Here is a 14,478-nt window from a genome sequence, read left to right on the forward strand (position 1 = left end):
AGAATATAGATTTCCTTGTTTTTGCAAAATCTATCCAAAATATTCTGTTCTATTATTTGGTTTGTAAAGAACTTTGAAGGACAACTGATTGTAAAAATTAGCCTCACAGGGAGCAAGAAATCATGTGATATAGACATTCCAGTTAAAAAGTTGGTGAAGGACCTTTGCAATCAGTTGTGGGTAAAATTAGGAAATTTTAATTTCCCACTCTCTGAGCTGATAAGAAACTACAGAAACTTCTCAGAAAAAGGCTCTCCTACACTCTGTTAGGAAAAAAAAAAAAAAATAAAGATTTTTATGTTGTTGTGATTAGAGGAAACTGTGGAAGTAGACAGAAGATGCACAGTCCATAGTGTGCTGTCATGTGTTAAAGCCATTACTTTTTAAGTATTCAAGAATTTCATTTTATTTTTGTTAGAATGATATGGGAGGCCAAAGAAGCTTAATAAACAAGTGGACAACTTTTCTGAAAGCCAGACTTGTGTGTTCCATACCTGGTCCTGAAGGGGCAGACACACATTTCGATGAGCTGCGTAAGTTGATTTATCTTTAATGGCCTATTTTGACCTTAGTAATAGAGCTTTTGCTGGATTTTTTACCTTTGGATTATAGAAGCACTATGTCTTGTTTTGATTTTACTCCTCTTCCAAACAATGCTAGGAATACCTCTGACTTTGATCAGGAGTCCCTGATTGTAACTAACGTTGATCTGATCAGAATGACAGTGGTTTTTTTCCCTTTCCCTCCAAAAGCTGGAAAGTAAAAATCTGATTCAGTATAAAACCCAGACTATCTGCAAATGAACACATTTCAGAGTATCATTACAAATTCACGTGGCAGAAATTAAAATTCCAACCAAAATAAAACCTTTTACTATATTTTTGCAAATTTCCACATTATAAATAGTAAATGCAGAAATTGTCAATGGATGTTTAACTTAAAAAAAAATCCCCAAATATATTTTTCTCATTGCAGAAGATATATTTTTACTTTCTACAAGAGATGAGAGGAACCCACTTGTGTATGGAGTCTTCACTACAACAAGGTATGTGTTGGGACCATGTTTCCCCTGGATACAAATGATGAAGATCTTACTCAGGACTTTTATACTTTTGTATATACTCAGGTATTCTAGACTAGATCCTGATTCCTGAGTGCAATTAGGAACTGCTGGAATGAGGTGTCCAATGTCAGGGCTGTAGTCACTGAGGACAATATATTTTAGAACTGGAAATAATAAATTATGTCCCTAAACCTTTGTGTGGCTAACTTTTGAGAGTGATTGTAAAAAGTAATGTAACAATCAAAAGCAAACTAAATTATTTCAACCTCATCCAGTTGAATTTGTAAATTTCTATCATATTTATTGAGCAACCAGTAGTTGCTATTTTAGGCAAATTATTGTTGTGAAGCCTCATTTCTGTAAGCAGCACTTTGTCATCTGCTATTTCTTAGTATCAAAAGTACTCTCTAAACTGATAGTTAAGTGATTTTATAATCCAGAGTTTATGAAAGGATAACCCAACTTTATCTCAGGGGGATGCACTAATTAATTTGTGATCTTTCACATCAATATTGAGGTGTTCTCTATAGAATTGTATATATTATTGTATATTATAGAATTCTGAGTAATTTTTAGAAGGAAAATTAATAATTCTGGTCTGCAAAACCTTTGAATTAAGTGTAAATAATGACTAGCCAAATGCTGACCAGTATGAGTACAATGAGGAATTGCCAAGACACTCCTTAATTCAGAAGCAGTTACCACAATAGCTCTCTAGAATATATAACCACAGAAAAGACTTAAATTTAAGTAAATATTGCACAATAAATGAAATGGTTTGTGAAACAACTAAAGTACATGCTACTTAGCAACCTGGCATGGTGTTCTTTGAAAACGGAATGTTTTAGGTTTTTTTAGACAAATACATTAAAAAAGGGAAAATGCATGAAAATTAAGTAAGTGTTTATTTTTATATCTTGTTTTTTTGTCTTTCCAATGCAGCTTGTAATTCTCAGGGTCCTCACCTACATCACTAATATATGTGATGTGAACACAATGTAAATGAATGTGCTTCACTTTGGTAAAATTCTAATCAAAAGAGTTAGTAAATGATAGCTGGAAACTGTCAGCCACTAGGAAAAATGACACTCCATCAAGTAGTCCCAAAGGAGAAACCAGGTTTCAACCCAGCAAAGTTTAAAGCTTTTAGTGACACTAAATATCTGTAATTAGCAGTCCTGTGTACAATGATGTTTAGCAGCACATCAGCCGCCAGGTATGGGGGTGATCCCAAGCCCACCAGGCTCTGTCAGTGGTTCATTGGGGCAGCAGGGGCTGTTTGCAGCGTGCACATGGGTGATCTTCCCTTGCAGCTCCGTGTTCAAGGGCTCTGCGGTGTGTGTGTACAGCATGGCCGAGATCAGGGCCGTGTTCAACGGCCCCTACGCCCACAAGGAGAGCGCGGATCACCGCTGGGTGCAGTACGAGGGCCGCATCCCCTACCCCAGGCCGGGCACAGTAAGTGTCTCCTTCATTACTCACCTCTATTCTTACTCAGAAGCAATCATGCTTCACACCCCTCCCCGGGCTGGTAATTTATATTTTGCTCAGGATGTTTCAAATTATCCCCTCGACTCTTCCCCTTCTGTTGACAGCTCAGAATTCTACCTACCCTGTAGGTATATAAATATACATTTTTCCATGTCTCTGAGATAACATTGTGTCCAGACTATTTCCTGATTGTCTCTCATATTGTGGTCTCCCACTGTACAGCTGTATTTCTGTCTGTTGGGATCACCTCTAACGCTACAATGTTTCATAAAAAACCAAACGCATTTCTTTATATAGTGTTATCATGAAGTTTTTTTTATTTGTATTTCTATTATCTTCTGTCTGTTATAATAATTGAGATACTGTCACTGATTCTGTTGTGTGTATTTGTGCATGTGTTGTGTTTTGAAGTAAAATAAGGAGGCAATTGATGGACATTTTATGTGATAAAAAGTAAGTAACAGGAAGAAAAGAGAAATTTGGTACCTGGAAATACTTTCAACCCTAGTCTCTTAGACTTCAGCTGTAACAGACCAAAACAAGGAAGAAAACTTTGAAAAACTCATTAAAGTTTTCTTCTCCCACTTCTGCCACAGTATTAAATTTGGAAAATCAGGCTGACATTACAGATGAGGAAAAAATGGTAATTTCAAAAACCACATCAGCTTTAAAAACATCATCACAACTTCAAGCAACTCTGTAAAATGTAGAAGAGCAACAATTTTATCTGGAATAGTTCTTCATTCTCTTGGTCAGGTATTCAATGAACAAGTATTAGGCAGCCAGCCATGAGCTGTCAATGTTGGATGTGGCCTAGAAGCCATCTGGCCATTTCTGCACTACTTCTCTGACCTCAGCACTGGTGTAACCTTTGCCTCAAGCCACATTATCTAGGTAGTTTAGTTCATCTTTTCACACATCTCCTTAGGTCTCTGTGTTTTCTTCTTCAGCCTTCCACTGGACTGAACTGCATGGTCCAGGCTGATTCTGTTTGTTACACGTGGTGGTCCCAAGGCTCAGCAGGTGCTGATTCCATTCTCTTATCTGAGGATGACCCTCAGAGCAGCTCTCTCTCCAAAGACCAGGACAGCTCAGAGACTGATTTGGTCTGCCCAGGATCTGCCCTGATGGAGCAAATCTCTACTTATTTGGACAATTTAGGCATTGCCAGCTTATGCATCTCTCTGTCATGCAAAATACATAATGCCCCCAAAAAGATTAGTTTTCTGTGTGTGTGTGTGAAACTTCCACGGCTGGTTAAGAAGATCAGATGAATTTAATTTTAGCTACAAAAATGGTGCCAGCAAGAACAATAGCTGGTCCCATGGCATCTAAAGAGATTAAAATAACTCTCTTGAAAAACTCAGAGTGCCCCATAAGGATGAACACTTTGCACAGATAGACGGGTCATAAGCTCATTGCATTTTTGAGTGTATTAGCCATCACATGGTTGAGCTAGGATTCACAAGGAAGGAAACATGCCATGCTGAATGAAGCATGTCAGTGCTGATCTTTATCACTGATTTGAATATCCATGGTTGCTAATTTTGTAAAAGTTGGAAAGTTTAAAGATAAATATTTTCCGTAAGCCAACCCTTAGCTCTCCAGTTGCTTTCTTTAAGCACCTGAAAACAGCTGTGAGAACGAAAATAGTATCTTAAAAGTCCTCCAAACCTTGATAGTCAGTGGATTTCTGTAGGAGTTTGTGTGACCAAGGACTGAGAAGGGAAGTGGATTTACTGAGGAAAGCTGTCAGAAGAAAGGTATTTATCACTTGCTAAGTTGATCAGGTAAAGGTATTGCTGCATTGCTTTTTATTTGTTCTCTTAGTGAGCTGGACTGCAAAATACTTCAGGGTCCATTGTTTGATGTAGGGTGTCCAAATAAGTAGATTTATGCCATGCTCTTGGCTTGTGATGCACTATGCCAAACTTGGCTATGAACGGATTTAGGGTGGGATCTGGAAAAGCAGCAAGGTGCTAAAAGGCAAGGAAAAGAAGCAGCATGAACTTTGAAGAGCACTGCAGTGTGAATGCTGAAATGCTCTTCCTTAAAGATTAATTTCATCATTTTTTGCCTGCTGTGAGGTGGTTCAGGAATGCTCAGAACAAAGCCAAAGACAGTAATCTACCCATTTTTAAGTTACTACAATATTTTTGAAATTTAAGCTCCTCCTAAGTGTTGCCTACAGTTGGCATAGCTAACACTGCTCAGATTCTATATTTCCTGTATTTTAAGTTACTGGAAAAGTCTAAAAATGTCTATTCTAGGAAATGCTTTTATTTCTTTTGGTGGTTGGCTTTGAGAAATGCATTGACTTCCTTTCAGCATTTATACAGAAGCAGGAGACTGCATACCCTAATTTAACTTTCTGCTCAGCTGCCTTTATCTCCTAAGTAAATAAAGCTGCTCACTATAGAGGCTGTGACTACTTTGATTTTGAAATTTTGACAAAATGCTTCCTGTGGCAATTTGTGTGTGAGATAAACTCCCAACATGACCATGATATCATGCATTCACAATGCTGAGTGGGGAACAGGCAACAGCAGCCCCTCTTTGCTCATGTCCCTCAGCTGTGGCTGCCCTCTGCCGTCATCAAAACACCCCTGAACATGGTGATGGGGGAGCTGTGGCACACTCCACAGCACTGTCACTGCAGAACATACAGCTCTTTAACTTCCCTCCATGGTATTAAAGAGCAAGTGGAAACAACGGGAATTAAACAGAGGTAAGGATTCAAATCTATTTCCATTTTGAAGCTGAAAATAAAAAGAGACAGAAAAGAAAGCAGGAAGCAGACATCCCCAACACAAAGAGCCAGTTGAAAACCAAGGGAGCTTTTGCTCTATCTGCTTTAGCTGTTAAAAAATTGGACTTGCATATCTGCAGCTGTCCCCAGATAACAAATCCAGTTTTCTTCCAGTCTCTTAGGGTTTCACTCAGGAAATTATCCATTAATAAAGAAACCATGGAGAACTTCCTTTATAGTGTGTTCTGCATTCTGAAGCAGAGTTTTCATAATACCCTCCCAGAAATCACACACTGCATTTGAACAAGATTTTCAGTGAATTAGAAGAAAATTTTTCTAGTTTATTTACAATTGCAGTATCATAGCAACTCTTAGTGCCTGTTTGGAAATTCTGATGGGGTACATACACAGGAGTCATACTCATTTCATTGGTGGTGAATAAATGTTGTTAAGGTCAGATTTTTAGAGGAATGTCAGTGTTTAAAGATGCAGATTAACACTCAGTCTGATCTACTGCAGAGTGTAGGACTATTAAATGCTAGCCAAGGCAACAGCAAATGTTTTTGATGGGCCTAGATATCTTACTGATCTGATTTGTCAAAAGATCAAAATAAACATCTGAATGAGCAAAGTAAGAATCTGGCAGTCTGAGTCACTTAGCCGCAAGAAGCAGCCCAGCACATCACTCTTGTCCATGCGAAGAGCTTAATGTCTCACCTCTTTCTACCCTAGATCTGAATACAATCCTGGGCTCTTGAATTCTTTTTATTAAATGAGTTCCCTTACACAACCCCTCAGAGTCTCCTGTAATCTTGGAATCTTAGAATCATAGAATCAACTGAGTTGAAAGAGACCCATCTGGATCATGGAGTCCAGCTACTGGCCCCATGCAGGACACCCAAGCATCACACCATGTACATAAGAACATTGTCCAAATGCTTCTTTAGCTCTGTCAGGCTGGTGCTGTGACCACTTCTCTGGGGAGCCTGTTTCGGTGCCCAACCAACCTCTGGGTGAAGAAAACTTTTTCTAGTGTCCAACCTAAACCTCCTCTGACTCAGCTTCATCCTCCTTCATCTTTTTCTCTCTCAGAAAAAGAGAGAAGTTCTTTCTTCTTTCTCTGAAGAAAGGCTTTCTCTCCCTTTCTTCAGTGAAGCCACTTCCTTTATTTCTTCTGGTATTCCAGTGTGCAGGCTGATCAAGATTGTGGTGTTGGTCCCATTGGGACTTGGCTGTGCCACAGAGAAGTACTGGCTGCCAAAAAGCCTCCCTTGTCCTCCCTTCTGGTTCATTTTGCTGCTTTAATAAGTTTGTTCATAAAACATTTAGGGTGGTACAGGTTTCCCTTGTTATTTTTAGACTTATGTTCCCCTTTCACCTATCTTTTATGGGACAGACTGCATTCTTTGCTTCTCCAGTTCCTCTCTCCTTTGATCTCCCTACTGTAAAATGGGACAGCTTAATTAAGTGAAATGTTTCACTTTATGGTTTTATTTTCCTCAGAAAGCCTCCTACACCTCCTGTTACTAACCAACCTGTTTTCCCCAACATGAATCACTTTCCAGCTCATAACATCCTTTCGCAGTGCTGCAAACCTTGTCACCTTTCCTCATGGCAAAGGTCGGCAGAGAAGCGCAAAGTGCCACCTGCAGAGTCAAGTTCACTCATCCATCTGATCTCAGCTCAGTTAGCCTCAGATTAATGCTCAATTTTCTCAGCTTTTGCCATCAACAGCACAGGTGTGTTAAATGGAAAAGCAATACAAAGTGCTCAAGAAAAACCCAAGAACAAATCTTGCACAAGCAATGGGATACAACCATTAAAAAAATAATAGGGGACTTAAAATTTTTGTTTGTCTCATTTGTGCTTTTTGTTGCAGGGGAGGAGTGAGTTTGATTCCATTTAAAATTGGCACCATTTGTTTTTCTCCTACAAACCTGATTTATTCCCCTCACCCCAGCCCTCTTCCAGACTCAATGAGTAGCTTCAAGGTTACAATGAAAGTCTCCCCACTGAGAGATCAATCCTCCTGGTACAACTCATTCATCTTGTAGAGAGCATTAAGGGTTTTTGTAGACATTGCAGACAAATACAAAGTGGATTGTGCAGCTCTGATCAGTCTACAGAAAAGAGGCCACATGGTACTTAGGCCTCTCAGGAACTCACGTTTCACCTTCAGTGTGTTGGCTCTGTTTGAGGTCCCCGTCTAATGCAGAAGTGAGAGGATGAAGGTAGTTCCTCTATTATAACTGCTTCCTTCTTGATAAATCAGTGATAAGACAATTCATTTAGAGCCTGGAAGACTTTACACTCATTGTTTTTGGCTAAAATTAAAGGTAATTAGCCAATGAAAAGTAAAACACCTTCAACAGGAAGGAGCAAGGCGTTCCCAGGACAAGGGACACCTCCTTAAGGAGGGAAGGCCAGACTAAGACATCTAATTCCCTGATATGGGAGGGGCTTAAGAAATACTTCACTCTTTCATGTTTCATACTGGATGCTTCCATTACTTACAAGAGTGACTTGCTGGCATGATTCTCAGTTGTCCTTGTGAAATCCAGAAAAATTCCCAGCCTGGACATTATAAAAGTGAGCAGGTGCCTACTTCACTCAGTACGATCAGTCTACCCCCTTCCCTGTAGGTGCTTGAGTCTTAGTGTTAAGTGCGTCTCAGAAAAAATGTGACAAGACACTTTCAAAATGGGATTTTCAACACACTCGTAATATAAACCCTTTTGAAGTTCCCAGTGAACAAAATTCTCTTTTTAGTTTGTCAGTAGACATCAGCACTGCTGAACTACAGATGTGTCATTAATGGAAAGGATATATGTTTACATACCTTATAGCTAGATTCCCAAATAATTGCCACAGTTTTAATAGGTGTTAGATCCAGCAGCTCTTACTGAGTTCACTGGCTGGTGTGAAGCACTATCCAGTTTGGCAAATTGGAGGTTTTTTTAGGAGTCCAGCTTCTGGCACCAGCTTTTGAGAAACTTGGCCACGTTTCTCATATAATGTTAACACAGTCACACTGTATGTCTCAGCATTGTATAACATCCATACATCCAGCACTCTGCTAAGCTGCAAATTTAATAAGACAAGTGAAAAAAAGGAGAAAAGCTTAAATACGTGTGGTGGTGTTAATTTAGTGTGTATTTGCTTTTATTTGCAAAAGATTAGCCTTAACTCACCACTGTATGACCACATTTGGATACAAATAACAGGCAAGGGAATAGAAGGCATCTCTGCAGTTCACCTGGGATCAGGACTTAGTCCAGAGTGATTATTGTCAAACTGAGCTCACACAGAAGGCATTTCAATAAATTTAAATAACTATTGATTCTTCAAAAGATTTGTGCCACAGAGTTTTTACAGCAGTGGAGTAGAGACGCCCTTAACACTTCCAACTCTGTTTCTGTTGGGTTTGGGGTTTCTGTTGATTGGGTTTTTGGGTGGCTGTCTTGTTTTGTTTTATCCTTCATTTCTTGACACATATTTTTTTATCAAGTTATCTTTCATGGCAGCAAAGGCCTAAGCGACCTCTGAACCTCAAATTCTTACAAAATTCTTATTTAGTGGTACTAATTTGACTGATTTAATGTGATTAACTTTGTTTGATATCAGCTATCCAGAAGAAAAACATCAAATCTGAGCTGCTTGTTTAGAGTTCTCCATCAGAAAGAGAAAGATAGGCTTCTCTTTTGTGCAGTTCACATGCAGCCAAGATAAGAATCTAGATCAGGTGAGATGAATCCCTGCCTATAGCAAAAGCTGAAGGTGCTGAGAGAGCACAGTGATAGTGTTATGAGAACTTTTCTGAAGCCAGATTCTCTTGTAGTCCACATGAAACAACTCTGCCAACCTACCCCCGTGACATTTGATATAAAAGCCAAGATGTCACATATGTGAGACAACATCTGGTGCTGATGATGTGAATAAATGAACTATGAACTGGGCAGAGAACACCGGTATCACTATCATGAGACCTGCAGCAGGATGTGAACTCACATTTTCAGACATGAAAGGTTGTTTCATTCACCCACTTGACCATCCTACATCCTACTGATTGCTAGGAAAGGAAGCACAAGCCTACAGGAATTGTTCTGCAGTGATGGGTGGACACAGCTTTAAAAAGCTGCCTGAGAACTTTGCCAAAGGGTGGCCAAAATGACTTTCTCATTCCCCTGTTCCATCCATCATGCCACAGTGAGTGATGCCTCTGGAAATAACTCCCTTGGCCAAGCATAACAGTCACACCTGCCCAGCTGTTCTTGGTGGTCATGCTGTCTTAGGATAGGGTCCAAAGCCCACTGAAATAATTGGAAAAGGCCCTGTTGACTGTAGCAGATCTCTGGATCAAACCCTTAGTCCTTATTTCTACTAAATTAACTATGCAAACTGGCAGAAGATTTCCCTGCATCATTCGTGGTAGGCCATGGACCTTTGGGATTAATGGAGCAGATCTATAGTTCCATATTGTCAGAAATTTTATCCCATTGGTTTTTAGTAAGTGATGTCACTGCTCTCATCTTCCTCTGATGATGGATTTTTGGCAAAAACCCAGGAGATCTTTTAAGACTGAAGGGGCTACTCCCATCTTTCACATAGAAATGGGCTTCTGGAATTGAGTTGTTAATAGGTGAGCAGTCAGCACATTTCCAGTAGATGCAGTTGGTCAGTCTGAGTAATGAGTGAGAACATGAACTACAGAAAAGGGACATATGGGGAAAATCAGCCTGTAGTCCACTGTGAAGGGGAGATGAATTACTGCATGGTTGGGAAGTTGAAGAGGCAAATTTGTTTCTCATCCTTTTTAGAATAAATTAATGCAAAACTCTGATTCAAAGACAATTAAATGTTAACAATCACATGTTTCTCTCTATTTACCCCAAAAAAACTTTTGTTCTCTAAAGACAAACACCTCTAAAGGTAAACATCCTTTTTTACTCCCAAAGTCTTTTTTTTGTCCCAAAGTCATATTTCTTTGTGAAATTATTCTCCTGATACTCTTATCTTCAAAAACCAAGCTGAATACAGCCCACCTCAAGGATGTAACCTTGCAAAGACTTTGTAAAAGCACAGCAGAAAACAGAATGTGGGAGATGATACCCAGCAAGCAAGAAGGTGAAGTTCTTGCAGGACTGCTGGCACAAACCCCCTAGGGATAGCTCCCTGCAGTATGTGTTTCCAGTGGAACAGGTATTTTCAACAGGACTTTCCTTTTCTTCGTTCTTACTTGTATTTGACTATATCTTCAAGGAGAGTCATTTGAGTGGTTATCACAGGACAATACAACCCTTTTATTTTATTTATTTTTCTTGTCTGTTTTTTTACAGCCATAAAGGGAATTGTACAATGAAACAAAAATGACTGTGTGATGGAATTTATCTTAATTCACATTGGAACAGGTTTACTGTTCATGGGGAAATTGTCAAAAGCTATCAGATGATCTAGGAGCTTAAGATGTTTTTCAATAAGTTATTTCAGATCCGTTATGAAGATGGGGATGCAGAGGCTTAACTCTCATAGTCTGAAACAACACTAAGCAAGTGGACATTTGCACAAAGTCTCTTAGCTCTCTAGATAGCCATAAAATTCAGTTCAAGCAAGGAATGGAAATAGGCTGCAGTCTCTTAAATCACTGGGGCTACAGCTCTGTTAACTAACCTGCCAGAGGTCTGGTTCAAGTGCAGACCCCTAGTCGCTCTTTTGTTTAATGTTAAGATGGGCTTTGCCATAGTTTAGGCATGCTCCAAGTGGCACCTTACCCCTGGTAGTGCTATGGTGATGTTTGGGGTCTTAGGTAGACCAGGAATTGACCCCAACAGGCATTTCACATATGGCCATAGATGTGGATGTATAACATCAGCTGGTGTGTGCTTTGCTGGCCTGTTTTGTTTCTGAATATACAGGTAGTCTCAGATACTTTTGTGAAGCTTTTCCTTCAGTCAGAAATTTGTGTTTAGTTGCTATTCTGCCTTACATAGTGGAAGAAATCCTAACCACAAGCACTTAACTGGCACCATAGATTCAACACTTGTCAAACTGGATAGTTGGGAATGTGAAGTAAAGTATTCTCTGTCAAAAATTGCTATGAAGGAGGACTGTAGAGCAATTTCGCCACAATCTTAACTTTCTCTTGATAGAATACAGAAGTATTACTGGATCACATTTCTTTCTTCACAGTCTGTTTTAGAGCTCCACCTGGCAGTAAACACAGGGATTACTTCATTTAACACTATTAAAAAGAAGCAATGAATAGTTAATATGTGAAAGGTTGTCACCAACTGGAAGAATGTGTCCCGTTCATCATATCCAGAATTTTAGTTCCCCGGTAACACATCTAGATTTAAAACAGGAATTTTCTCAGGCTTGGATTTGAGACTAATTGTGAAAGAAGGGACAGAAAAGAGATGCAAACAGCTGTGGGAAGGAAAGCAGAGATAGGTGATGAGAGGATCATGAGTCACCAAAATAAACCACCTTGCACATATGTACTTGGGCTTACCCCAAAAGGCATAGAAAAGAAAAATGTGATGGAGGTTGAAGTGGTCGAGGGTGGTTTTCAGGCAAGATGTGTAGGAACCAACTCTGTGTAAGCTTAAGAAACAGGTGGGGTGACCAGTTTGTCACTAGGGGTCTGATAGAGGTGGGAGTGAACCCCAGCATGGGGAGGTGCATGAAGGACCAGAAAATGATGAGATTGTGCTGTTAAAAGCTAGAGAAAAGGATGCTGCAGCAGTGACAAGAGTGTCAGCTCAGTGAATGAGTAAGGAAGTCAATTTTGAGAAATAATGAGCCACAGGGATTGTCTGACATCTGAACAATACACTTTTTTTTTAGAAAAAAAAATACGTGTGATGTGTAGGAAGTACAGTTCACTGAAAATTTATTAATTAGGCCATATACAGGGGAAAAGTTATGGCTTCTGATTTCAGACCAGAGGCAGAAACTCAGGCAGAAATTCAGCTTTGGAAAGAGGAACAGGAACACTAAAAGCAGAAAACCCTTGAGATGCTGCAGTTAAAGTACATCAGCCACGGGAGGGCAGCCCAGGCTTGCTCTTGGCAGCTCCTGCTCTGCTCAAGGCAGCCTGCAGCAAACTTAACTGTGCTGCTAGCTGTGCCCAGAAGTGAATCCTACAGAGCGTGACAGGTCTCCTTTCCTCTGGTCTCACTCTCCTTGTCTGGGTAAAATACCAAGTGTGGTATTTTGGCTGTGAGTGTGGAAGGGGACGAGGAGGTAGAATTCTCTGCACACATACTGAGCCCATCATGAGAGGTTTTCTGGTTTTGAAAAAATTCTGTTAAAAAATGAGGTATTGGTGACTAAGTGCTGCTTTGGGATGAGAAGAATAACTGCAAAATATGATTGTTATTCTCTTTACAAATGTTATTGAGGAAAACTTGATTTCAAGTTGTACTTCTTTCCTAAAATTCCTCTCTTCTTGTTCTCTCTCATTCAGTGTCCAAGCAAAACCTACGATCCGCTCATAAAGTCTACCAGAGACTTCCCTGATGAAGTCATTAGCTTCATTAGGCGGCACCCACTGATGTACAAATCAGTTTACCCAGTGACGGGAGCACCGGTGTTCACGCGGATCAACGTGGACTATCGTCTCACTCAGATTGTGGTGGACCACGTCATGGCAGAGGACGGGCAATATGATGTCATTTTCCTAGGAACAGGTATGAGAGAGAACTTCCAGTGTCATTCTGCACAAACCCCATCCTTTTAGAGCACCTTTAGTCAGTAGGTCCATAATAAAACTCCAGATTAATATATTTTTCCTATGCATACAGCTTCAGGAAGCATATAGGTGCTTCTGGCTCTGGTCCAGGTCTCCATGCAAATGCTTACATTAAATTAATTTGTCAGTTCAAGATATCACTGCTGTTGGGATTTTAGTACCTTCTGCCACCTAGGTGATAAAACATTTAGGGGTCAGAGTACCTGAACTTTCTTACCCTCCAAGTACTACTCAGTACCTGTCTTTACATAACATGGTAGTCTTGTTTCCTGCTGAAGGCACATCAATAAAACTATTAAAAGAAAAGAAATTACCTTTATAGCTTCAAGGAGGACTTCGTATTATCAGTCTGACAGGGTGCTTCAGCATTTTATCTCATGTGATGCTGAACAGTTAAGAAGAATTTCAAATTGAGCCTAAGGCAACAATTCAATTCCACTCAACTAATTTTAAAGATACAAATTAGCAACATGATAGCTCCAAACGTGACAAGCAGGATTGAACAGAGAGAGGTCAAGCTATTCTGTCAGGGAAAAAACTGCTTTGCTGTTTTTCTATGGATAATTATGTATCTATTTACATTTTTATAATAGATAAATGCCTTAAGGAAAAGGTCTACTTTTCCCATAGTAATTAAATTTAGAATTACTGGATGATTTACCCTACAGCAAGGTATGCTAAGTAGTATGAATATACCTATTCATAACGTTTCTGAAGTAATGTTACTCCACTGGGGTTTTTTGTTCTTATTCCCTAATTCAACATTCTCTCACTCTCATTCTGTATAGGTCTTATAAAGCACTTTTCACTGAGTGCTTCAGTAAGGAGGTCATTGCCATTATCTCCATCTCAAGGAAGGTGAAACTGAGGTACATAGAGGTGGCAATTTTTATCCAAGTACAGTAGGTGAGCTATTGCCATGAGCTGCAAGGAAATTAAGATTTCAGTTCAAATCCTATCCCAGTGCTATTGGATTGCCCAGCATTTTATCTGGCCTATGAGCAAATTTTGTCATATAGCACAATTTGATATATGTGGATATTCTGAAGTAATTTGAGGAAAGGAGTGACTTGTCAGAGAGCATCATCTCTTGTAACATCTGGGTTGTCTCATCCCTGAAGAGTTTTCTATCTGTGTTACCATACACAGGAGTCTAGAGTTAGCCTCTCTCTCAGAACTTCTATGTCTTTCAGCAAAATTGGTTTCACAACCTTTGTCTTCCAAAAAAAGACAATGTCACAGACCCTCTGTGATCCCAAGTTAGTACAGTGGTATCAGAGAAAAAAGCACAGTTTCATTAAAAAAGACCATTGAAGTGCTGTTTTCTTCTCCGCTGGCTGACAAGTCTGGGAATGAGCTTTAGGAATGATGATGGAAAATCCTTGTTGCTTTGTGAGAGCAATATTAATATAGTCAACAAAGTAA

The 14,478-nt window shown here is 39.6% G+C and overlaps 1 protein-coding gene across 4 annotated transcripts in view; it reads left to right on the top strand.

The window, feature by feature from the left end:
* LOC131592053 (semaphorin-3D) overlaps nt 1-14,478 on the top strand; it is a 134,991-nt gene that overhangs the window by 98,804 nt on the left and 21,709 nt on the right. For all 4 annotated transcript variants that reach the window (XM_058863308.1, XM_058863307.1, XM_058863309.1 and 1 more), the window contains exons 9-12: nt 419-533; nt 976-1,045; nt 2,377-2,521; nt 12,769-12,991. In XM_058863308.1, the coding sequence (XP_058719291.1) occupies nt 419-533; nt 976-1,045; nt 2,377-2,521; nt 12,769-12,991 (553 nt within the window). The remainder of the gene's footprint in view (nt 1-418; nt 534-975; nt 1,046-2,376; nt 2,522-12,768; nt 12,992-14,478) is intronic.

Source organism: Poecile atricapillus, chromosome W, assembly GCF_030490865.1.
Source record: "Poecile atricapillus isolate bPoeAtr1 chromosome W, bPoeAtr1.hap1, whole genome shotgun sequence".
Lineage (NCBI taxonomy): Eukaryota > Metazoa > Chordata > Aves > Passeriformes > Paridae > Poecile > Poecile atricapillus.